The 24,898-nt window shown below is 37.4% G+C and overlaps 1 protein-coding gene across 2 annotated transcripts in view; it reads right to left on the bottom strand.

Moving 5' to 3' along the window:
* The window catches only part of PRKD1 (protein kinase D1), a gene marked incomplete at its 5' end in the record, with an annotated part of 298,282 nt that overhangs the window by 123,189 nt on the left and 150,195 nt on the right, over window positions 1-24,898 (bottom strand). For both annotated transcript variants that reach the window (XM_081120461.1, XM_081120462.1), the window contains one exon: window positions 18,475-18,613. In XM_081120461.1, the coding sequence (XP_080976587.1) occupies window positions 18,475-18,613 (139 nt within the window). The remainder of the gene's footprint in view (window positions 1-18,474; window positions 18,614-24,898) is intronic.

Raw genomic sequence — 24,898 nt, 5'->3', positions numbered from 1 at the left:
ATTTGCATTTCTGTAATGACTAATGATGCTGAGCATCTTTTCATGTGCTTATTGGTCATCTATGTATCTTCTTTGAAGAAATTTATATTCATATTCTTTGTCCACTTTTTACTTTGATTTTCCTATTTCTTTTTTAAACTTAAATGTCAGTGAACATCCATTCCACTGTTTTTTCTATAATTTTTCTTGAATTTGTTGGGATGGCATTGGTTAATAAAATTATATGTTTCAGGTTTACAATTCTATAATACATCATCTGTATATTGTATGGAGTTTCCTCAAAAAATTGAAAATGTAACTACCTTATGACCCAGCAGTTCTACTTCTGGGAATATATAAAAAAACCCCGAAACACTGATTCAAAATAACACGTGCACCCCTATGTTCACTGCAGTGGTATTTATAATAGCCAAAGTTTGGAAACAGTCCAAGTAGATGAGTGGATAAAAAAGCTGTGGTACATATACACAATGGAATACTACTCAGCTGTAAAAAAAAAGAAGGAAATCTGCCCTAGCTGTTTTGGCTCAGTGGTTAGAGCGTTGGCCCAAGGACTGAAGGGTCTTGGGTGCGATTCCAGTCAAGGGCATATACCTCAGTTGCAGGCTCGATCCCGGGCCCAGTCAGGGTATGTGCAGAAAGCAAGCAATAGATGTTTCTCTCTCACATTGGTGTTTATTGGTGTTTCTCTCTCTCTCCCCCTTCCACTTTCTCTGAAAAGCAATGGAAAAAATATCCTTGGATGAGGAATAAAAAAAAAGGGGGGAAGGAAATCTTACCTTTTGCCACAGTATGAATGGAACTGGAGAGTATTATGCTAAGTGAAATAAGTCAGTCAGAGAAAGACAAATGCCATGTGATTTCACTTATATGTGGAATCTAATGAACAAGGTAAACAAACACACAAAATAGCAACAGACTCATGGATAGAGAGAACAGACTGACAACTGTCAGAAGGGAGGGGGTGTTAGGGGCTGGGTGAAAAAGGTGAAGGGATTAAGCCTCCTAAAAAACCTCATATGTTCCTTATGTTTGTTCACTGATGAGTGTTTTTCAGAAACACTCTTGTGAAATGCCACTCAAATTATAAATTTTAAAAACCCACACAAACATTCATTTTTTTAAAAATTCCTCTTTGGATTGACAAGTAATAAAAATAATGTTCTAAATTGATTAACACCCATATCATATTTAAATCCAAATCTGACTTAAGTGCCCATGATGATAATTAGTGGAGAAATTTAATATAGTCAACGATAACTATTTAGTCAACGCTTATTGCCAGATGGTACATAAGGCACTAGAGATGATGACAGCAGAAAAGTTAAAACATGTGAATGATTTACAGTGTACCTCATGTAATCTTTACGAAAAATCTTTACATGATATTATTATTACATGTGCAAGTTAGATAACCATGGCGTCTTTCCTCACAGAGTATCCTCGACTTTAAAATCAGTAAACATGTTATGATGAACAGAGTGTGACAGATGTTAATGAAGGGAACTCTTGGTAGGAAGAGCTGCCTGACACAAGTTGGTGTTGCAGGTGCGACTTCCTGGAGGAGGGTATATGTGCCAAGTCATGAAAGGTCAACAGGAGTTAACCAGACAAACAGAAAGATGATGAAGGTGCATATGAACAGTACAGGCTGCAAGACAAGTAGGCGTAAAGGGGCACTGGAAGAAAGACACATTACAATATATCGCAAGAAATGAAAGAAGTCCCATAAGCCCATACACTAAGGTTGAGTAGAATAGGGGGGTTATATCGCTGGAGAAATAAGCAGAAGGCAAATCACTGTTTCATAAGCCATGTAAGGGGATTTATCCTTGTGCCATTAAAGGGTTTTTCAATAGAGGAATGGCCTGATCCACTCTAGGCTTTAGAATTTACTTGGCTTGCACAATGGAGGAGAATGGAGGCGAGGGGACAAGACAAGAGGCAAGGAAAACAATTAGGAAACCAACGCAGTGAAAAAGGTGGGAGAATATGGTAACCTGAGCTAGCAAATTGTAAGACATGCTGGTATTTTGTAGAAGGCAGTATCCACAGAACTTGCTGATTTATTAGATTCATTCATTCATTCAACTTATATTTATTGTGCTTACTAGGTATCAGGCTCTGTTCTAGGCACAAGGGATTATACGATAAAGAAGAAAGGTAATGCACCTGTCTTTCAGGATTTTATATTCTAGTGGGAAAGAAAAATAAGCAATAGCTAAACAGATCATTGATGGCTCACAGCTATAGGTCCAGCATCACCCACTCCTCACATTAGTTTCTTCCCAGATACAAACAACTAACAATTGTCACTTCCAAACTATATCGTATGCCCCATGTCAGGCACTTTTTGTGACTTCTGGGGCTTAATTCCTTGCTCAGATATGATGTTCATTAACTGACCACTTCATAATATTAGTAACTTTCTCTAGACTCCTGATTCTAGCCTGTCTCTTAGCTTCCTGAATGTTGATGTACCTACCTGGACTTGTTGCTTATATATCATAATAATATGAACCCTGGGATACATCTTTGAAGCTGATCGATCACTGACCCTGTCATGACCTCTTTTTTCTTTTTGTTAATCTTCACCTGAGGATATTTTTTCCATTGATTTTTAGAGAGAGTGGAAGGGAGGGAGGGAGAGGGAGAGAGATAGAGAAAGAGAAAAACATAGATTGGTTCCCTCTTGCACACACCCCGGGGGCAGGATCGAACCAGCAACCCAGGTAATGCCCTTGACTGGAATTGAACCTGTGACCCTTCGGTCCCTGGCCCCTTCTTGAACTATCTGGCTTCTGACATTTCTGCCTTCATTAACTACCCATCACTTCTGACTGCCGCTCCAATCAGCCATGAAAGCTGTTTGTCAATCTTACGTTTAGGGGCTCAACTCTTTTCCAAGACACAGATGTTACTTAATAGTATTGTGGGTCATTCTAGCGTATTTGTCATTCCTATCTAAGGGGTACACATAGAGCGATGCCCTTTATCAAGCAAATAAGATGACATTAGAAGGACGGTTTGATGTGATGACCAAGTCAAGGACCCAAATGATCTTTAGGCAAGTGAGTACTTGAAGGAAACGTGAAAACACTGTCTGGTTTTACGATGAATAATGCCTAAGGGTCTAATGTATAGCATAGTGAGTATAGTTGATAACATTAAAGTATCATTAAAATTTACTGAGAGAGTAGAACTTAAAAGTTCTCACCAAAGAAGAAGAAAAAAAGTAAATATGAGAAGTGATGGATGAGTTAACTCAGTGGAGAAAATTCTTTCACAATGTATACATATATCAAATCATCACGTATATATTAAATATCTTACAAGTTTATTTGACAATTATATCTCAATAAAGCTGAAAAAATACAAAGGAAAAAAATTAGAGAAAGTATGTTCTATAAAAGAGATTTTAGGGGATTAAGTATCTAAAGGATGGCAGGGAGAAGTGAGATTGTCTTCTGTGGACAAGCTCAAATGATTTAGAGAGTTGAGGTAGCTATTAGGGTTTGAACCCCGCGAGTTTTTGTTTTAGTGATTATATGACTATTGTTGCAAGTGCATATTCATATGAAGTTTTTAAAAAATTAATTTCAAAACTTATATGGTGGCGATGGTGTCAAATTAGAGATCTGTCTAAATATTTTGTCCTTGCCTACTAGCCTTAGGGAGGTAAAGACACCAAACTATCTTTATAATTAATATATATATATATATTTTAAAAAGATAGTTCTTTAAATGGAGATAAAGCAATATAGTAAAAACTTATATATTTGTTCTAAGATGTATTTTATGCAACTTAACTTTTACCATAGTACTAATGTGTCAAGTTTCTTCAAGTTTCACTGTACTACTTGAAAATTGTTATTTTAAAAATTTCATTTTTTATGGAAAATTTGAATCTAAAGATAAGAGGAACCTTACCCATTGCTGAGCACCTACTTCAGAAGCAGATTAGCTATGGAGTGAAGAAGCTCCATAAGGGTTAGTTTATTCAGCACACAGGATGTGCTTTGTCATTACTACTACTAAAGAATTAAGGAAGAGATGCATTATATTTCCTTAAATAAAAGGGAAAAATCTTAAAGTGTAAATAAATTATTTCACAGCTTTTGCTGGCTAAGAATCACACCTACTTAACCATCTCAGAAGAATTCTAATTTATAAGTTTTAAAATCTCGCCATATAAAACAATAAATGCAAACAGATGATTAACATACATTTCAAGACAGTAGAAAGAAAGTGTCAAGGAAGGGGCATACACAAGGGGTTTTTAGGGTTATAGTATTTCTCTAATTCTTCACTGGAATGGTTGGTGTATTAGTCAGAGTTCTCCAGAGAAAAAGAACCAACAGAATGAAAATATAGAGAGAACTGATTCACACAACTATGGAGGCTAACAAGTTTCAAGATTGGCAGTCAGTAAGCTGGAGAACCGGTCCCAGTCCAAGAGAGGAGAAGACCAATGTCCCAGCTCAAAGACAGCCAGCCTGAGCTCCCTTACTCTGCCTTTTTGTTCTAGTCAGGCCTACCAGGGACTGGATGAGGCCCACATACACTAGGAAGAGCAATCTGCTTTACTCAGTCCAATGGTTCAAACGTTAATCTCATCCAAAAACACCTTCATAGACACACCCAGAATGATGTCTAATCAAACATCTGGGCACACGTGGCCCAGTCAAACTGACACATCAAATTAACCACCATGGTTGCTTATACTGGTATTCACTGGTGTTCACAATTATCTCTTTATACATATACTGTGTGTGTGTTCTCTTTTTATATTTAATATGAAAAGCGAAACTCAAAATATTACTATGACAAGTGGCACTAGAGCTTGTGTTATCAAATGTAGTAAAAAATAAAATATAAACACTTAAAATTGGGTTTGAATAAATAAGTGGAGAAGAGACAAATCTTCCTTCCAGAATAATTTCACTTAATATATGCAGTTACTCCATCTTCCAGAGGGTAGAACTTATCTTCCCCTCTGCTTGGACTCGTTGAGAATTCTCTACAGAGCTCTACATTATGATGTTCGCAGGACTAGCAAGTTATAATGATCATAAGCTCAAAAAACTTCTGGGGAAAATAAAAAGAGAACAAGATGAGATCTAGAGTTAGCCAGAAATTTTCCATTTTCTAGAACTAATCTTCCCCTCTACACCTCTTGATAGAAGCCTAGAGAGGTACACAGTAGGAAAGAAAAAAACTGTCTCCAGTGAAGAAACCTGGCCAACCCCACCTAACCAAGTGATGAAGGTGAACATCATCAGTGAAGTTGAGTGGGTATCATATACCGATGCTATGTAGGAGGAAGTGTACTCCCATTAGTAAAAGCATATATTTATGGAACTTTTTAACCAAATATCCATAACTCCAAGTTAATCATGAGAAAAACATCAGATAAACCCAGACTGAAGACATTCTACAGAACACCTGATCTGTCTTCCTCAAAACTGTAAAGGTCATGAAAATACAAGGAAACTCTGAGAAACTATCACAGACAAGAGGAGACTGGAGAAACAACTAAATGCAATGTGGTACTCTGGAGTGGGTCCTGGAGCAGAAATAAAACATTAATGGCAAAAAAATGTATAGTTCAAATCATACACCAATGTTGGTTTCTTAGTTTTGACAAACGTACCATAATAATGTAAGATGTTAACCTTAGTGAAAAGTAAATCAGGGTGGGGTAAACTCTCTGTACTATCTTTGTAACTTTTCTATAAATATGAAACTATTCAAAAATTAAAAAGTTTATTTAAAAAAACTTTTAGGTTTTGACTACTGACTCACTTGCTACTGTGGTATCATCTATGGCGGCCAGTCTAGCTGTAAGCTGGAAAGATGCATTTGTGCTTGTCTCACTTGTTTTGTGTGTTAAGTACTCTAAGAGACCAAAAATAGATTTCTGTCATTGGAGACAGCAAACCAAGGCCTCTGCTCAGCACTGAATATTTTAAAAGCATTAAACCAGCAAGAGTAGAGATTTATATAAGAGATAATCCTGAGGTTGCTATTAAGCTTGAAGAACAACAAAGTGAATCCAGCAGGCTCAATATATAAATATTACATGTGTGTAGGTAGAAAGACAGATTTTTGAGTCTAGAATTAAGCAAATACTTTTCATGAAAATTTTACAATAATTATCATAATAACATATCATAAGGTCTAATGTGTCTTTTAACTTCGGAATTTTCCAGATACTTTAACTCCTTAAAACCAAAATAAAGTTCTTCTTTTCAAATTGAGATCCATTTATGAAGTCCTAAATTGCCAAGCCAAGAGCATCCATCATGAACAAGTATTTTTAGAGTGAACGACTATATGTCTGCCACTGAGCTCAGTGTTATAGGGACTTTTTAAGAACTATAACATACTGTCCCTGTTCTTTATGTAAGATAAATGCATATCAAGTACATCCATTTTAGCCAACTTGTGTCTTGCTCTATCATTGCTTTTCAAGCTGATTCCACAGGAAGTTAATTTTTTATAGGTCAGTTTTCACAAATACAAATGATTTTTTAAAAAAATATATCTTTATTGATTTCAGAGAGAGGAAAGGAGAGGGAGAGAGAGAGATAGAAACATCAATGATGAGAGAGTCACTGATCGGTTGCCTCCTGCACGCCCCCGACTGGGGATCGAGCCCGCAACCTGGGCATGTGCCCTGACCGGGAATTGAACCCTGATCGCCTGGATCCTAGGTCGACACTCAACCGCTGAGCCACTCCTGGCCGGGCCAAATGATTTTTGAAGTGCTCGAAATTCATATGATGAAAGCTTGCATTTGAGAGCAACATTAACAGGTGACCAAATAAATTCAACTTAGGCCTTTAAACTTATATGAACATCAAAGTATAAAAGATGGAACAAACCAATTTCAAACTATCGACTTTAATTTCAGAACAGTTATGCCTAGTCACTGTGAAAAAATGTGTCTCCAGATGGACGCTTTATTGTTTCCTAATATCTATCATTCCTAAATAATCTGAATGTGGATGACTTCTTTTTTTCTTCATCTTTTTTTTTTTTTTTTTAAACAGAGGACCAAATGCTTGGTCTCATTGACAATTCTCCACAGCTCTACATTATCATGTTCTCAGGATTAGCAAGTTATAATGATCACAATCTTAAAAAACTTCTGGGGAAAATAAAAATAGAATAAAATGAGATCCAGAGTTAGCCAGAAAGTTTCCATTTTCTAGAAACTGAAAAGTTGAAATTGCTTCATAACATGGAGAAAAAAAGAATTCTGAGCTTGATTCAAATCCCAATTCTTTTATTAAAATTTATATAAGAAATAGATATTTAGTATATTTATGTGTCTATTCCACTTTTAGCCTAACTGGTAATAGGCTATGGATGTCTTAAAAATACTTAGAAAAGTGGAGGTACAAATACATTCTGGTGTAGTATTGCTCTTTTCAAATACATCTTTCTATTTCATCCCCTCCTATTGGCATAATGAATAGTGTTATTGCTGTTTAAGACTTAAAACAGCTGCATTTCTAATTTTGGCAGATTATGAGGGATTTTTATATGGGTTGCATGTTAAAAGCAAATAAATGACATGCCAACAAGCAGAATGAGAAGTGCTGGGCAGATGGTGGCACGGCTCAGTTATTGAACTGAAGTGCTATGTGCCACCAATCATGGAACATCAAAGAAGTCTATTTGGCAGTTCTTCAAGTGAAGCCCAGTCCCTTACCTCAAACAAAAATAATTTATGCCCAAGAAGTCTTCAGACAGCCACTCAGTAGCCATTCCCCATTGGCCTTTGTGAAAACAGGCAGCCTTCGATGACTTTATTTCGCTGATTTTGATGGTATACACAATTCTGCCTTTCCTTCCTTCCTTTCCTCCTCCAGGCTCTCCTGTTGTATTGTGTTGTGGTGTGTGTGTGTGTGTGTGTGTGTGTGTGTGTGTGTGTGTGTGTGTTAAGAAAGAGAGGGAGATGAATATGGAAATAAAGTATATGCTATAATTGCCCTCATCACCAAGAGGATTATTTCTGCTCAGGAGGAAGAAGGCATTCCGATATGTCCTCAGAGTGGAAAAGAGAACCCATCCATATAAAATCACCAAACAGTCTTGATCAATATTAATCTTCACTAATCAATCTTGATCAATACATGTTTTAAATGGCATTCAGAATACTATATAAAAATCAAGAGATGATTTTCCAGAGAATAAATAGCTGGGCAATATACCAGAGAAAGATTTGGCCTTTCAAAGCAGCTTATGAAATATGAAGATAAAATAATATGACTGTTTTTAAATAAGTATTCTAAAATTTACATTCCTAATTGCATGTTATCATTTCTAACTTTGACAACATCCATTGTCAATCGCTGGTATTTTTTTAATATACTGTATGTGTTTTGAGCCACCATATATGTACACACACACACATATATATGTATATATATCCTTTGGAAAAATGTGAGATAAAACAAAGAAATGACACCATTCATTAATTGTACAGAGTCCTTATACCACACCATGATACAGTATTTTTCTTAATGAGCTATTTTTCTCTTTTCTCCAATCTACTTTCCCTGTCCCCTTCCGTTCTAAGATGATCTGACAAGATCCTGATGTCCTAGGTAATGCGTTAGATACTTCACACTACCATCAAGTCAATCTCAATTTGAAGCTGAGAAAACTGGTACTCAGAAACTAAATAGCTTTCCCAGTTCCACATAGCTAATAAATAGGCAACTAGGAATTGAACTTAAGCAGTTTGGTTCCTGAGTCAGTGCTTTTAACCACTATGGAATTCTGTGTATCACACAGTGAAATAAAATATATTAAGAAACCCTGGGGAAATTGCCTATTTTGCTAAATACAAAGAATTAGTATAGTAACAGTGATGTAGTACTGACTTGTACCATTATGAAAAGTGGCCTGTGAATTCAGATTTGAAAGGCCAAGGCCAAAGCAGGAAGTATAATTAGATGTCCCAAGAGTAACATTATTCATAAAACAGAGCTGTCTGGGGTACTGAAGTCCAAGGAATTTATCCTATAAAAACCCACAGGATGATATTAAGGACAATTTCTCCCATGAGATACTGGTAATAAATATGCTACCAAAATTATCAGGCATGCTATTTGTAGCATCCCTCATATGTCACATCAAAGAACATTTCACTAAAAGCATTTCTGCAGGGTGTGTGTGTGTGAGCACGCACAATGTGTTACAGATCCTTAGCAGGAAAATTTGGTTTATCCAGCTGTTCTGTCCACTAGAACTTTTCTTGATGGTGAAAATGTTCTATATCAATATGGCAGCAATTAGCCAATGTGTCCATTAAACACTTGAAATGCAGTTAGTGTGACTGAGGAACTGCATTTTCATTTTACTTGATTTTAGCTAATTTAAATTTAAATAGGCACACAGTTAGTGGCTACCACCCATGACAGGGCAGACTAAAAGAAAAGTTGGACTGTGTATCTCTCAGCCGATTCTCATGAATAGAATTTCACATTTTTAAGCAGATGGACAAAATAAAAACCTGAAGTTTTATTCTTTAGTTTGAGCCTAGAGCACAAGAATTCTGTGTTGTCCAACTCAGCAGCAAAGTACTAATTTTTTCAACGGTTCTGACTTGAAAAAAAAATCACCTCTGTATAGCAGTGAGCCAAGGAAATACATTTTACAAGCTACCCCTATTGCCTAAAACATTTTTTACTTTATGCTCAGATTCTGTAACTTATCTATTTCGGTATCTCTGATGTATCAAAGTCTTCATTTTTGAGTTGGAGTGCGATTCTTGGAAAGGAGCCCCAAATAATTCAGAGTTAAATCTAATAAGGTAGATTAAGAAAACTTTTGTGTTTCATAAATTAATTCATGTAAAAAGGCAAAAAGAACAAGCTAATATCCCCTATATTTTCTAGGATTCTGAATATGCAAAGTCATCTGAGATTCTGTTTACCATTAAGGCCCTAAAGTGGTAAGATTTATGTACATGAGACTGTTAAATTTCCACCCTAAGAAGCATATATAAGGAATTTTTGGCTACGCAGAGACCAGAGAATACAGAGAAAAGGCCCCTTATGTGTGGTTTTCATTGCCTGTTTTCTTTCCCTGTTTATCTGGATGAGCTATGAGAAGAGAAAGAAAGAACTATGATTTCTGGCTAGATATCTACTTGCCAGATGGTGAAGGACTGGGCCTTAGGCTAATTCTGTGTGAACAGAGGGGCATGATATGTCCCTCTCTGAAAACCATGGTATGAACAACATGGACAGAGATCTATGGAAACTTAAGCTCCAGTTGTGTAGCACATGACTCAGCCTTTCCTACAGACCTTGCCAGCTGACCCTTAGGCTCGGACAGCTGTCCTGCTAGATAGGTAAGCTCCAGAGCTCCAGTGCGAGGAGGGAGAGAGGGAGCAGCAGGAAAGGTCAGCCAGCACCTCAGGACACTGTTCCTTCCAGACACTGAAACAGAAAGGTCAGAGCCAGAGACGAGCTGCAGTCGCCAGCCTGAGCTCCAGTGCAGGTGTGGGAGGAACACTGAGGCCCAGGTGACGAAATGACAATGAACTGACGAAGGCCAGTGAGATCAGTATTGGGGGACAGTATCAAAAAAAGAGTGACTACTGAATACATTTTAGAAAGCAAGCAAGAATATTTGGGAGAAAAGAACAATAGTTGAGAAAATGAATTTTTTAAAAAAGTGAGTTGAGTTTGGTAGCAAATGGGGTTCCTTGGTCACAGGGATGAGCATAATCCAGGGGAACAATCGGTATTCTATGAATTTGGTCTCATTTTACATGAGGAATGTTGTGAAAGATATTGCAATATTCTGAAAGCAGAACTGGATTTCTAAAAAGAAATAATATCTAAAAAAATAATTTGTTTTTGAAAATATGTAGAGGATAGCAAGGATCCAGAAAAAAGAATCGGTCGCCCCGGCTGGCGGCTGGCGTGGCTCAGCAGTTGAGCATCAACATAGGATCCAGGAGATGGAGGTTTGATTCTTGGTCAGGCACTTGCCCCGGTTTTGGGCTCGATCCCCAGTGGGGGGCAGGCAGGAGGCAGCCGATCAATGACCCTCTCTCATCACTGATGTTTCTTTCTCTCTCCCTCTCCCTTCCTTTCTCTAAAATCAATAAAGATATATTTAATTTTTAAAAAATTAGTCGGATGATAATAATACTGATATTACTAATAGATTAGGCCAAGGAAAGCTGATTGCAAGCACTGAAATTCAATTCCTACAGAACAGTGTAACTTTTGAGTATCATATATAGAGCACCAATTTACTCATTCGTTTGTTGTTTGTGCATTTTGTTAATTCAAATATTCATTCATTCACTCAATGAATAGACAGTGATTGCATGCCATATGCAACATCCTGAGGACTCAACATAAAAATAAATGGTTCCTGTTTCAAGGACTGTACGGTCCAGTGGGATGGAGGTGGGGCAAGAGAGTTGACTATTCTATATTTGCCAGGCATCTTTTGAAATGTGTTATATTTATTCTTATGAAATCTACAGGCTAACCTTACATTGAAGATATTGCTATTGCTATTTCACAGGTGATGGATCAAGACGCAGGGAAATGAGCTGTCTTGCCAAACATTATATAACAAATAAATTACAGGTCTGGGACTCAGACCAAAGCCTTTGCCTGGAAGTCCACTATTTATCGAATTGAAGTTATGTGACTATATGCCATAAAAAATATGATGTATATTTCTGAGTTAATATATGTAAAGCACTTAAAGCCTAACACATCATAAATTCTGAATGTCCTTAATCACCATCACCATAGTTTTCATTATTTCTTAAAGAACAGCATGGGGAGAAATGTTATTTATTCAAAATTAAGCAAAAAAATATAATGCAGCAGAATGCAAAATGTGCATAAAATTTTCAAATTAAATAATTTTCTTCAAAATAATTTTCCCTTTAGGGTCTGTCTTATGCACCACATTACCTGGGAGAATGTCTCCACTCTGCCTTGACACTTTGGGGTACTTGTGTAAAAAAAGACAGAGAAGCATGCTCTACTGTGCCACATCTCCCTGGAGAATCCACTCCACCAAGGACCACAGAGAAATCCGTCAAAGTAACTGAGGTCTGCTACAAGTCCTTAGATTCCCATTGAAGTCACAAATGGGGCAAGATGGGAACTCTATGGAAACATTCCAATCTGCCTGCTATTTTCATTCATTTTTCTATGAAAATGGTTTAGTGTGGTACAAAGAAACTAAAGCCAGTTTAGTTAAAAGATAAGGGCAGAAACATAATTAATATTAACAATAATAAAAAGGAAACACTGCAGACACAGTTAACATAAACCATACTTAGAAGAAAAGAGTAATGACCTGTAATCTAGCATTTAAATTTTCCATTGTTACAAAACCACTGGCACAGATAACTGCAACTAAAGTTGGACAGCAATTGGCACCACTCATCCTGGCATATTTGGATATCCAAGAACAACTACAAAGAAATATAAATGTAGTACTAAAGGCCAGGTCTTTTACAACCTTAATTACCTAAGCAGTCTTAGGACTGAGAAGTGCTTCCCATGATTAATTCTGCTTTCTTAAAAGCATGCAACCAAAACTATATTTATAGAATGTACTCCTGTGGAAATGATAATGCAGTGGTGTAATGGATCACTCAAGGTTTTCCTCTTCCACCTATATTTCAGAGGGGCATAAAACACTGCTAAGCAATGTCCTGTTTCTGAGAGTAGTGGATATAACTGGCACAATGCCATATAAGTCAATATTTGTACTTTGCATAAATGTAGGACGACCCTACTAGAATTTTGTTACCATATATTTTTTTTTCTGGCTTATGGTTTAGGCACCAAATCTTAGTAATAGAAAAACCTGGTCATAAGGACCTCTTAAATATAGTGACCCTAAGACGCTATTTCAGTTTGGATCAGAGTTGTGAAATTATATGATGAGATCCTGTTTTAAGCAGGGGTGTGGCTGCTTTATTATTTCATATGTTGTATTACAACACTACAGAGAAGAGCCTCCAGGTTTGCTTAACCTGATAACAGTTTGTACAGCTATTAAGTATTTGTTTTTTATTTTTTATGAGAAAAGGGGAAAATAGTTCTGTAATAAAAATCATGGCAATGAAATTTGTGGCTCATTGCTGGTTTAGTTATCACAAATACCATCAGTGTTTCGCTGAAGTATAAACTGTCTTACTGTAGTAGGAATTCTTTGAACAGGTCCTCGAGAATTCCTGTTTACTGGTCCAAGTTCAAAGGGCTGACTTGACATTGAAGTGGTGTGAACAGTGACTGAACACTTCCCTTCAAGCTCTGGAACCACCTCTACACACTGTAGCAGGCGGGAAGGGTTAAAATTTATATTCCATAGCTTTGAAGACATCTGATTTCACTAACTCCCACAGTCATTGTGAAGGAAACAAAATTACTTTGTAAACTGCTCCAAAAGCTTGTGATATTACATAAACAAAGGTTTTTCTCTTCCTAACTCCTGGTTTTCCATGGCTCAAGTGTTCTCCTCCATGAGGCAGAAGTGGCCTATGTGTAGGGAAAATGGGTATGACCTCTCAGACCATTTGGAATCTATCTACCCTGAGCCCTGTATGACATTTTCATCCGGTATAAACTCTTTTTTTTTGTTTATTAAAAAATAAACAGAAAAATCCCCTGAATCCCAGAGGTTACACAACTTGTACAAAACTACAAAGGAAATCAATGGCACTACATGCCCAAAAAATCAGCTCTTAGGCTCCTCAGGGAAATACTCAGACCACTTGGCAAACACATTGAACAAAAGGTAACGGCAAAACTTGAGACGGGGGTGGAAAATCTGACTTCGCTTAGATAGCAGTAGCCATCCTTAGAGTTCTTTGTTTTCTAATTCTCCGTCAATTACAACCAAATGGTTATTATATCCCTTTAATTTTACCTCTGAAGTATTTGTTTATCTCCCTACCTCATTTTCAGCCGCCAGGGCCTGAGACTAGGCCACACCCCTCTGCCTGGGCTATCGCACTAACTTTTTAAGGAGGTCCCCATCTCTAGATTGTGGGGGGAAAATAACCACATGTATAAACAGAAAAAGTTGTAAATAATGCAGCATAATCTGCTGCAAAAAATGGAAAAATATAAGAAAAACATGGATTTTTACCATTAATGAAAAAGATTTAACATGTAGCTCTAAAACTTTTAAAATTATGATTTTATTTGCGAAATTCTTGTAGTCCTTGTCTATTTTTCATTTAATTGTGTACAAAATAGATACACACACATACACACAACATTATTAGAGATCAAGCCCCCCAAAAAACAAAAACTAAAAGAGCTGGGTCATGCGAATGCAGTCCTGTTATTAATTTGCTGTGCTAAGGCTGAATTATCAAGCTTTGATAGAGACCCGTCGCGAAGAAGACCAGATAAATTCCATGAACTTTAGAGTTCAGTACAATACATTTGAACTTGACTTTGGCTTTAGTAAGAGAAATTTCCATTTGCAGTGTTTTCCTACTTCATAACAATAGTAACAATGCTAATTATCTGCTTAACAGGCAAAGAAAATTTGACGGTGGTGGGAGGGTGTATGGCGGGGAACTTCCATGAGTTATTTCTTTTCTTCCCCATAACCCAACCCATCCACCCATGAGCAATCTTTTCCTGGCTTTCTGGGTCTAAATGCACCAGCTCACACAAGCCATGTTTTTCAAAAAGAAAAAGGGAGGAAAACCAGCAAATTAGCCGGGAACAGCCTGGTTAGTACTAACAGATGATGAACGGTCTCAGCAGAAAATGACATCAGCAAGAGAAAATTCCTGGTGTTGTCTGAAAAGACAAGAGTTTCTAACCTTCCTCAAAATAAAATTTTTCCATATTTTCTCACATTTTTACTGTTCTCCTATGTCAGAAAAATGTTCCTGTTGGTAGAATGTGAGTTGAATATAAAAAGAACCAGATTATGTTTATGTCGGACTACATAGTGAAATTTAATTTTTGATGAAGAAAAGAAGAAAATATGGATAAATGAATTTTAACAGTAAAATCACAGTGTTCAAGAGGGAAAGTTCCACAGCATGCTTGGGTTCGGGAACTGATTGAAAGGCAGGAGGGGAAACCCAGTGTCCCGCCCCCTACCCTCCTCACCCGCTGCAATCTGAATGAAGCTGACCCTTCAGCACACCTCCAGGAGGTGGCATATTGCTCTGGCCCATCGCAGCGCTCCATCCTCTTGGGGGGCCGGCTCAGAAACGAGTATGGGGTCCGAGATCCCTAATACCTGAAGTGCTTTAGTAGCTCTCCCTTGTCTTGCCTCAGATTTTAATGGCATGCAATCCTGTGCACATCTCAGGCACTAATTTCTCATCAGGGCTGAGTGAATGCATTACAAGGAGACTTAAACTTCAGTTAAAATTGAGGCTATATCTAGAAATAATATTTTTACAAGCATCGATAGTTTTATAAAATGTTGTATATGTGACAACTTCTAATATGATAGCCAACAGTCAAGCAACCAACTCAAATACGTTTATTGAGAACATACATATTTATGTGTCTATGGTACGAGGACGGGGGAGGGAGGATGTGGAACAGTGGCAAGGCCGGGTGAGAGGCGAGCCTGCACTGAGCCTCACAGGCGGGGAACATGTCTAGCCGTCCAGTGTCACGCAGGAACAGGAATGGCAAAAATGGGTGGTGAAGTAGTTTAGATTGCTGACTGTCATAAGAGGCCCTTGTGAGGCTATAGGAGAAGGCAAGGTGGCTGAGGCTGCACCACAGTGATGCAAGACATGCATTCAGTGGGCTATGTGCCACGGGGAGACAAATGCAGTCCAAAAACGGGAGGGAGTTGGCGGTTGAGAAACACAGTGAAAAAGACAGGGGAACAGGAATGTGCATTGGGTCACACAGATGACATGGAGGAGTGTGGCCAAATGCGACCTTGGTGCTGGAGCCATGCTTTACTGGTGAGGTCAGGTATGGGCCTACACCGCAGGGGACCGACGACAAAGAGGGTAACAAGGAATCCAAGATGCAATAAAAGTGCACGTGAATAACGCCAAAGATGACTGGGTGCAGACAATGGAAAGAAGGATGAGGGGTCTGAAGCTGAAGTGACTGCCATGACCAAAAAGAAATGAGACTTCAAGGGAGTAAACCATCTCAACGCAGTATTATAAAGAAGACAGCATAGCTAGGGAAATAGGTATCAGTGGAACTGGAGGAGGCTGGACCAGAAAATAACCAGAAATGGAAATAGGGAGCAAGGACAGGACCGTGTCGCTCCACTCCTCCCCTAAGAGTGGAGGAAAATCAGCAGCCAGGCCCCCCAGATGGAAGAAGATGGAGCAGCACCTTCAGGAGAGCCAGGCTGCAAGTAAGGCAAGGAGACAGGGAAGTAAGAGCAGGCATTTGATTGCAAGGGAGGCGCGGCCTCAGAGGGGTTTGGGAAAGAGGTAAGAGTGAGAGAGAGAAAACAGGGTTGCAATTTGGAAGATCTGGAGGTGTTAAGGAAAAGCTACTTTTAACATTTATTGAGAAAATGACAATGCTAAGCATTAGAGTGGGAGAGGAGCTAGAAAGAAGTTTACAGATAAATGCTAGAGATCTAAACATAAGTGAATCCATGTATACTTAAGTATATGCAACTAAATAATTTAAGGGTTAAATGACTTGGAAGCAGTGGGCCTATGTGGAGTGAGAAAAGGGTTCAAAGGCTCCAGGCTCGAAATTGAAACTGGGCTGTTACTGAAGGGCTCCTTTTAAATGCCAACGATACTGATAAGAGTAGGAGAGGCTTCCCTCCTGCTGCAGCTTGGGAAGCAGGTGAGGAAAGGGGCCGCCCTTACATGCCCTCGCAGCAAGGGCGGCCAGGGAGACGGGAGAGATGAAACATCAAGGGTGGACGGGAAAAGCCACCGAGTGTGAGCACAGTGAAGGAAGTGCTGGGTTGCAAAGACGGGAGAGGGAGCGCAGAATGGGCTCCTGCGCAGCCGGGCCCTCGGAGGGCTGCCTCGGGTAGCTCAGGGTGGCGAGGAGCGGCACAGGGGCAGCCCTCTCCTCCAGCACGCACCCACACAGCCTGCATCCAGTCTGCCCGGGACTACTCGGAAGGACTTGATAACAAAAGTAAAATAGAAAGAAAAATAAATCAGATTTAGAAATGTAATTTAAAAAATCTTCCTATATTTGCCACAAGGAAAAAACACATTATATTACCCACAGAGCAGCCTGGCTATAGTTTAATGTGAATTATGGTGAGAACAGATCCAGTGCCTTATTTCTCTGAGTAATTTATTTCAGGCAGGCCCCAGTGTTCAGAAACAGGAAACTTAAAAAATGACATGTCTAGGCACTAGTTCTGTGAGGCCAGGGTGCAGTAAGCCAATGTGACAGAGCCAAAGAAAAGGAAAAGAGAGAACTCAGTCAAAGCAAGTGATTTTTTCCAGAGAACGTAACAAAAAACTATGAGAGGTTTTGTTTTTTGGTTTTGTTTATTTAGCAACTGGCAACCCTATAAACAGGAGTAAAACTGCCACTTATATCTAGCAAAACAATTTGTTTTATAGCATCTATCTACTCAAGGAAAATGTGGCAATTCCGGGACCTCACACAAGGACAGGTGATTGATAAAGGCAGCGCTTTAGACTTAATCAAAGCAAAGACCAACTGAATTATAATCAGTGCACCCAAGGACTGGGCTCAGAACAAATAGAGGAACTTGAGGAAATGAAGTCTAGAATCATTAAAGTTAATGGATTTCCTTTAGTCAAAGAGATAGCAAGCAAAGAAGGCCTGAGGGGAGAAAGGAGCAATGCAATCCCAGTTTTTCAATGACTCAATCTTAACAAAAATAAACAGCAAAAATCAGAACCTCTCCAGAATACTGCACTGACAGTTGCAAGGATCCCTGCTACATAAACACAGTCCTAACTTCTAAATCCTAAATAAGAAATATAAATTCGGGCAGAGGGAGCGTGTCGCGTGGCACAGCTTGGCCCGCTGAAACTGCTGAGCTCTGGTTTTCAGCTTGGTCTTGGCTCATCACTACTGGATGCTTGATTCAACTAAAGCAATGGTTTCCTAGCCCTCCTGTTATTTCTTGGCTTCCAGACACTCAGTGTATTTGGGGGCCTGACATGTCTTAGCTTTGCTGTTGGAAAGTTTTTTTGTTTGCTTTTGCTGCTGTCCAAATGATTCATGACAATGCATGAAGGTATGTGTGTCTTTGGGGGCTGAGGAGAGCGTGAAGTTGGGAGGGTTGACTGGGACAGAATTGGGTGTGGAAACAGCCAATTCAAAGGAAACTTCTGGCTTTTTCCAAAATAATTTTGAAAGTACATGTAGACAGAGCCCTAACATCTCCTTTTGGGACCATGTTTGATGTACGTTTTCTATGTTGTCTTCAAAACTTATGTGCAAGAATTCTTCCAATACTAATTATTAATCTGTGAAGAGAGAAAAAGCATACTACCTGACAAGACCACTTCAATAAGATCGCCTTCCTGGATATCGCCAGCCGTTTTCACCAGCTGAAGGATGTTTTCAGAGGTAGGGTCGTGGCGAAAGAGCAGGATCTTATCATACATTCCATAGAAACCACATTCAGGGAACTGCAAATACAAATATCACAATACGTTAAATGTCAAAATCCTCCTAAGCTTAAAACAATAATGAAATAAATAAACGTCATGACACAAATACAAGCTAATTAGAGAAATTCAAAATATGTAGAAATTAAAAATAAAAATGATGGACAAAAATGATACTGACAGGACTCCAAGTCAGGAGGAAAGAAATCACATTATAAGAGCAATCATGACCAAAGGATCTAATTAGAGAGCCAGAAAACAGGAGAATATGAGATAAGATTTGAAAAAATTCTTGGCTTTAAGTAAGTAAAGAAATATAATAGGTGGAAAGAAGTGTACATTTTCATAGGACCTACAGCACCCCAATAGTATAAAAATAAGTCAGTTTATTTCAATTCCATTACAAATATTGTTGCATTTGTTTGCAAAAGAAAGGTCAGTCCATTCTGGCATGTTCCAAAATAAGAGATGATTCAATACATCTAAGCTTGTTCTCTGTGTGGGCAATAGTGTTATCTAGATGCTCTGACTCAGGAAAGCACCAGAAGGGACAACCCAACTGTCCCTCTATAGCTGCTCTTACATTCATTTAGTTTTCATGCTATCTAGGTTAAACAGAAAAGTACAAAAGCTAAAAGTATATTTGTTTTAAGTATAGTACCTAGTTTATAGTCTTCTTACAGGGATAAATTTAAGAGTTTATCACTCAAGAGTGATCTGATTGCATGCATATAATGAATGCTAAGTGAAAAATACTTTATAATGGGCAAACCTAAAAAAATTACAATAGTAACAATTACTATTATAATACTAATAATCAATATTATTCCCTGTAGTTCCTCTCCTCCTTCTAATGCAAGAAAAGGCCCTAAATTCAAATCATAGCCCAAATTGATGAATTCTTTTAAAAGTAGAATTATTTCATCAAAAGTTAAAACCATCCTTAGGTATCTTAAAGCAAATTTTGAACTCATTACAAAACTGCCAATCCATAATCTCATGACCTCTTGAAGGTCTGTCTGCTCTAGCATTGGACATTTTTGTTAAAACAAACCAAACAATCTAGGCTAACCTGGTATGTGAAAAGGGTTCTTGCCCAGCCGGTGTGGTTCAGCGGTTGAGCATCGACCTCTGATCAGGGAGATGGAGGTTCGATTCCAGGTCAGGGCACATGCCGGGGTTGCAGGCTCGATCCCCAATGAGGGGCGTGCAAGAGGCAGTTGATCAATGACTCTCTCATCATTGATGTTTCTCTCTCTCTCTTTCCCTCTCTTTTCCTCTCTTTGCAATCAATAAAGACACATAAAAAAGAAAGGGGGGAGAAAAGGGCTCTTTTCTTGTAAATAACTTTTCACGCAAGTATTAAATATTTTAAAAATAAATTAACATGTGTAATTTACTAGGAAAAGATCACAAATCAAGGAGACAAAATTGTCTTTCTTGTTCCTAAAACTGGTGATGGTTCTGACACTTATGCCAATAAAGGTGGATTTTAAGGGGCTACTGTTGGAGAAAAATGTATAGAATATAACTTTTGAGGATAAATATAATATATTGTGAATTCTTCTTTTTTTTACTTATTAATTAAATTAAGGGTTACATTCATTTGAGACATTCTGTATGAATTAAAATTAAGTATATTCAGAACATACTTTTGCTCTTAAGAGTCTGTTGATGACTAGGCTTAAAACTACTTCTGCACATCATTTAGTCAAGTTGGCTTCTTTAAAATAAACAAAGAGCTGAAATGATGTCACTGCTTCCACTGTAGTAATTAAAAAAAAATAGTTCCCTCTTTTTGGTAACTTCTCCAATAATATTATTAAAGTACAAGGAAAGAAAGGGAAATCTAAAATACTATTTTCCCCAACTTAAAAACAACGGATAGTTTATATACTATTTAAAAAATCAACTTCATTGAAGTATCATTTATACAAAACAAATGGTCCTAAGTTTATAAATCTATGAGTTTTGACAAACAAACATCAATATCCATACAACCAAAATCACAAGCCATGAGACGTTTTCATCAACACCTCCCCAAATTTTATTGTAACCATTTGTAGTTGATGCCACCCACAATTTTGACTCTAGGCACAGACCTATGTTCTGTCACCATAGATTAGTTCACCTGCTATAGCATTTCAAACAAATGGCATCATACAGTATTACTATGTACTCTTTTCTGGCCAACTTCTTTTGCTCACTATAATGTTTTTGAGACACATTTATACATATTACATTAGAGATTCACCTCTTTTTATTAGTTATTAGTATTTCAGTACATGGGTCTAGGGTAATTGTTTATCCATTAACCCACAGATGAACATTTGATTTTTATCCAGTTTGGGGTTTCACAAATAAAAATACTATAAACATTTTTGTGCAAGGTTTTCAGTGGGCATATGTTTTTTTCATTTCTTATTTAAGTACCCAGGAACAGAATCTCTGAGTTACATAAGTTTATGTTTACTCTATATGTCTATCCTTATGTCAACACCGCATTATACTTATTATAGGAGCTTAATACCAAGCCTTGAATTCAGGTAGTATAAGCCCTCCATCTGTTTCCTAATCAAGATTGCTTTGGATATTATAGGCCTTCTGAATTTCCACATACATTTTTGAGTCACTTTGTCAACATCCAAAAAAATCTGCTGTGATATCCAATGATACTGCATTGAAACATAGATCAGTTTGGAGAGACCTACACTTTAACAATGTGGAGACTTCTATTTTGTTATAACAACATGTATTATCCTATTTATTAGTTTCTTTTAAATTTTTCTCAGAATGTTTTGTAGTTTTCAGTGTCTAGGTCTGAGACACATTTGCTAAATATATCTTTTATACTATTGTAAATGATTAAGGTATAATTACCATACAATAAAATGCACATTTTTAGTGTGTAGTTCTGCAAGTTTAGAAAAATGTGTACCATAAACACATGCCATATAGAGAGGGTATATTCAAACACAGCCAAGATATAGACTAGTTCCATCATCCAAAAAATTTCTCCATGCTCATCTGCAGTCAACTTTTCCCCTGAGCCTCAATCCCTGGAAACCACTGAACTGTTCTCTGTCCCTATGATTTGGTCTTTGCAAGAATGTTGCATAAATGGTATCATACAATTCATAATTTTGAATCTGGATTTTTTTCAGTTAACATAATGAATTTGAGATTAGCTCATTGCTGAGGAGTGTTCCATTGTATAATATGGATGTACCACAGTGTATTTATCCCTTTCTCAGCTAAGGGGTATTTGAATTAGTTCCAGTTTTTGTCTATTACAAATAAAGCTGCTAGAAACGTTCCCTTAGAGGTTTTTGTGAGAATGTAAGTTTTTACTTCTTTGGATGTATGAACGTATCTGGATACCTTTATAGGAAACTGCCAAACTTTTTTCGAAGTGGCTGTACCATTTTGCATGCCCACCAGCAATGTGTGAAAGTTCCAGTTGCTCTACATTATTGATAGCACTTCATAATGTCACTTGTTTTTGTTTTAGACATTCTAATATTTGTATAATGCCATCTCTAGTTATTAATTTCCCTTCCCCAGTGATTGACTAATGATGTTGAGCAACTTCTCATGTGCTTATTTTTTGGTTTGTTTTTAAAATTTTTTTATTCATTGATTTTAGAGAGAAAGGAGGAGGAAGAGGAGGGGGAGACGAGAGCATAACATTGATTTGTTGTTCCACTTATTTATGCATTCACTGGTTGCTTCTCTTATGTGCCCTGACTGGGGATCAAAACTACAACCTTGGCTATCAGGACAATGCTCTAACCTGGACAGGGCTTCATGAGCTTATTTAACACTCACACACACACACCTGATCAATTCTTTTGGCCATTTTAAAAAAATGAGTCATTTCCTTATTGTTTAGTTCTAGTAGTTCTTTATATATTTTAGATAATAGTTGTTTATACTTATACGGTATGTATCTTATAGACATTTTCTTCTGGTCTGTGGCTTGTCTTTTCATTCCTTTAACATTGTTTTCTGAATTTCTTCATTTTATGAAGACAAATTTATCTAATATTTCTTTATGTATCATGATTTTGGTATAATATCTAATAAATATACACATAAACTCATGTAACAAAATTTCTTCTATGTTTTATGCTACAAATTTCATTGTTTAGGGTTTTAGATTTGGGTCTATGCTCCATTTTAAGGTAACTTTTGAATGAAGTAAAATTATGGATTGAGATACATTTTTTGGCATAGTGTAGAAGATTTGTAGAGAATTGTAAGTTTTTCCTTAAATGTTTGGTAGAATTTTCCAGCAAAGCCATCTGATCCTGGATTTTTCTTTTTTGGAAGGTTTAAAATTCCATACTCAGTTTCCTTAGTAGATATAACATGAATTAGATTTCAATTTCCTCTTACGAGAGCCCTGAAATTTGTATTTTTCAAGGAACCTATTTATTTCATCTAAGTTGTCAAATTTATGGATATAAAGCATTTTTCATATTATTTCTTTATCACCCTTTTAATGTCTATAGGGTCTGTAGTAATGTCTCTTTATTAGTTTCTTATATTTGTAATTTGTGTCTTCTCTCTTTTTTGCCTTATCAGTCTGGCTATTGATCTACATTTTTATGTTAGTACCATAACTGTGTTAATTACCATAACATATTTTGAAATCAGGAAGTGTCATGTCTCCAGTTTTACTCTTCTTGCTCTGAATTGTTTGGGCTATTTGGGGTATTCTGAAGTTCTATATGAATTTTAGAATTGTTTTTCTATTTCTATTTAAAAAATGCTATTAGGCTTTTGATAGGGATTGCCCTGAATCTGTAGATATCTTTGGGTAGTATGGTCATTTTAATAATATTAATTCTCCCAATACATGAACATGGGATGCCTTTCCATTTATTTGTGTTTAATTTCTTTCAGCAGTGTTTCATACTTTTCAGTGCACAGTCTTTCACCTCACATTTTCATATAAATCCTTGAAAGTTCTTTTCTACTAAGTCTATCACTTCTATCATTTCTGGCCTGTTTCCATTCACCACCCCACCCCATCCCCATTTTTTTTAAGTCCTAACCCAAGGATATGCTTAAAAAGAGGGGGGGGGAGAGAGAGAGAGAGAGAAAGACTGAGAGAGAAACATTGATGGGAGAGAAACACTAATCGATTGCCTCCCGTATGCACCCCTCCCAGGGATCAAACTCACAACCTTTTGGTGTATGGAATGACACTTCAACCAACCAAGTCACCTGGCCAGGGCTCCACTCACTCTTTTAATCCTGGTATTGGTCACATTTTCCTGCTTTTTCATATGTGTACATTTTAAATTAGATGCCAGATATTATGAATTAATGTGAGCTGTTGTTTTCCTTTAAAGAATGTTGATATTTGTTTTAGCTAAACATTAAGGTACTTGCAGATCAGTTTTATCTTTTCAAGGCTTATTTTTAAGCTCTGTTAGAGCAGCTCTAGCGTAGCATTTGCCCTAGGACAGTTCAGCCCTACTACTAATACATGACTCTTTGAACATCTCTATGGAATGCCTCAAGCGTTCAGTGAAATCTTTCCTATTTGTCTGGCAGAAATTCAACTGTCTCTCAGCCCTATGTGAGCTATGGAAAGTGTTCATTTCATAGCTTCCCAACAATTGCTTTCTTCTGCCTTATAGATTTTCACCTATACGCACACAGATTTGTATTCAGTCCAATACTCAAGAGGACCCCTGATCAGGTTTCTGGAGTTTGTTCTTGGTCTAAGTCCCACCTTTCCTGTATCCCTCCCCTAAAAATCCTGTTGAATTGGACTCCTTGAGCTCTTTTGTCTGTCTCCTCCACACAGCTAAAACAGGCTCTGCTTGGGTTCTGTCTCCCTACACTACAATCTGGAGCCTGCTTCCAGGCAGAAAGCTCAGCTGATTGTAGCAGTTAACTTGTTTGTTACCTTTCTCTCAGGGATCACAATCAAATACTTCCTGTTGGCCAGTGTCTAAAACAGACATTTTATACATTTTGTATTGTTTTCTATTTTTTTTTGGACCAGGAAAGCACGCCCACATCAGATACAACTTGTGAGTGAAAGGAAAAGTCTCATGTGCTCTTTAAATATAGAATACTAATCTTTTCTACCAACCTTTAGGTACATTTAATTCAGTGTAAGTTGCATTTGCAAGAAAACTCAGTTAAAAATAAAATGTCTGTAATTAATAAGAGTACATTTTGAAGATTAGCAATACTATAAAGATACAAGATTTAATAATTATCATATAACTCTCAAACCACAGTTTGAGCTACAGCGGGTTAAACTTTCACTGTTAAAGGATAGTC

This window comes from Miniopterus schreibersii, assembly GCF_964146895.1.
Source record: "Miniopterus schreibersii genome assembly, chromosome: 1".
Lineage (NCBI taxonomy): Eukaryota > Metazoa > Chordata > Mammalia > Chiroptera > Miniopteridae > Miniopterus > Miniopterus schreibersii.
The sequence above is the reverse complement of the archived record's forward strand: the minus strand, read 5'-3'. Positions and strand labels throughout refer to the sequence as shown.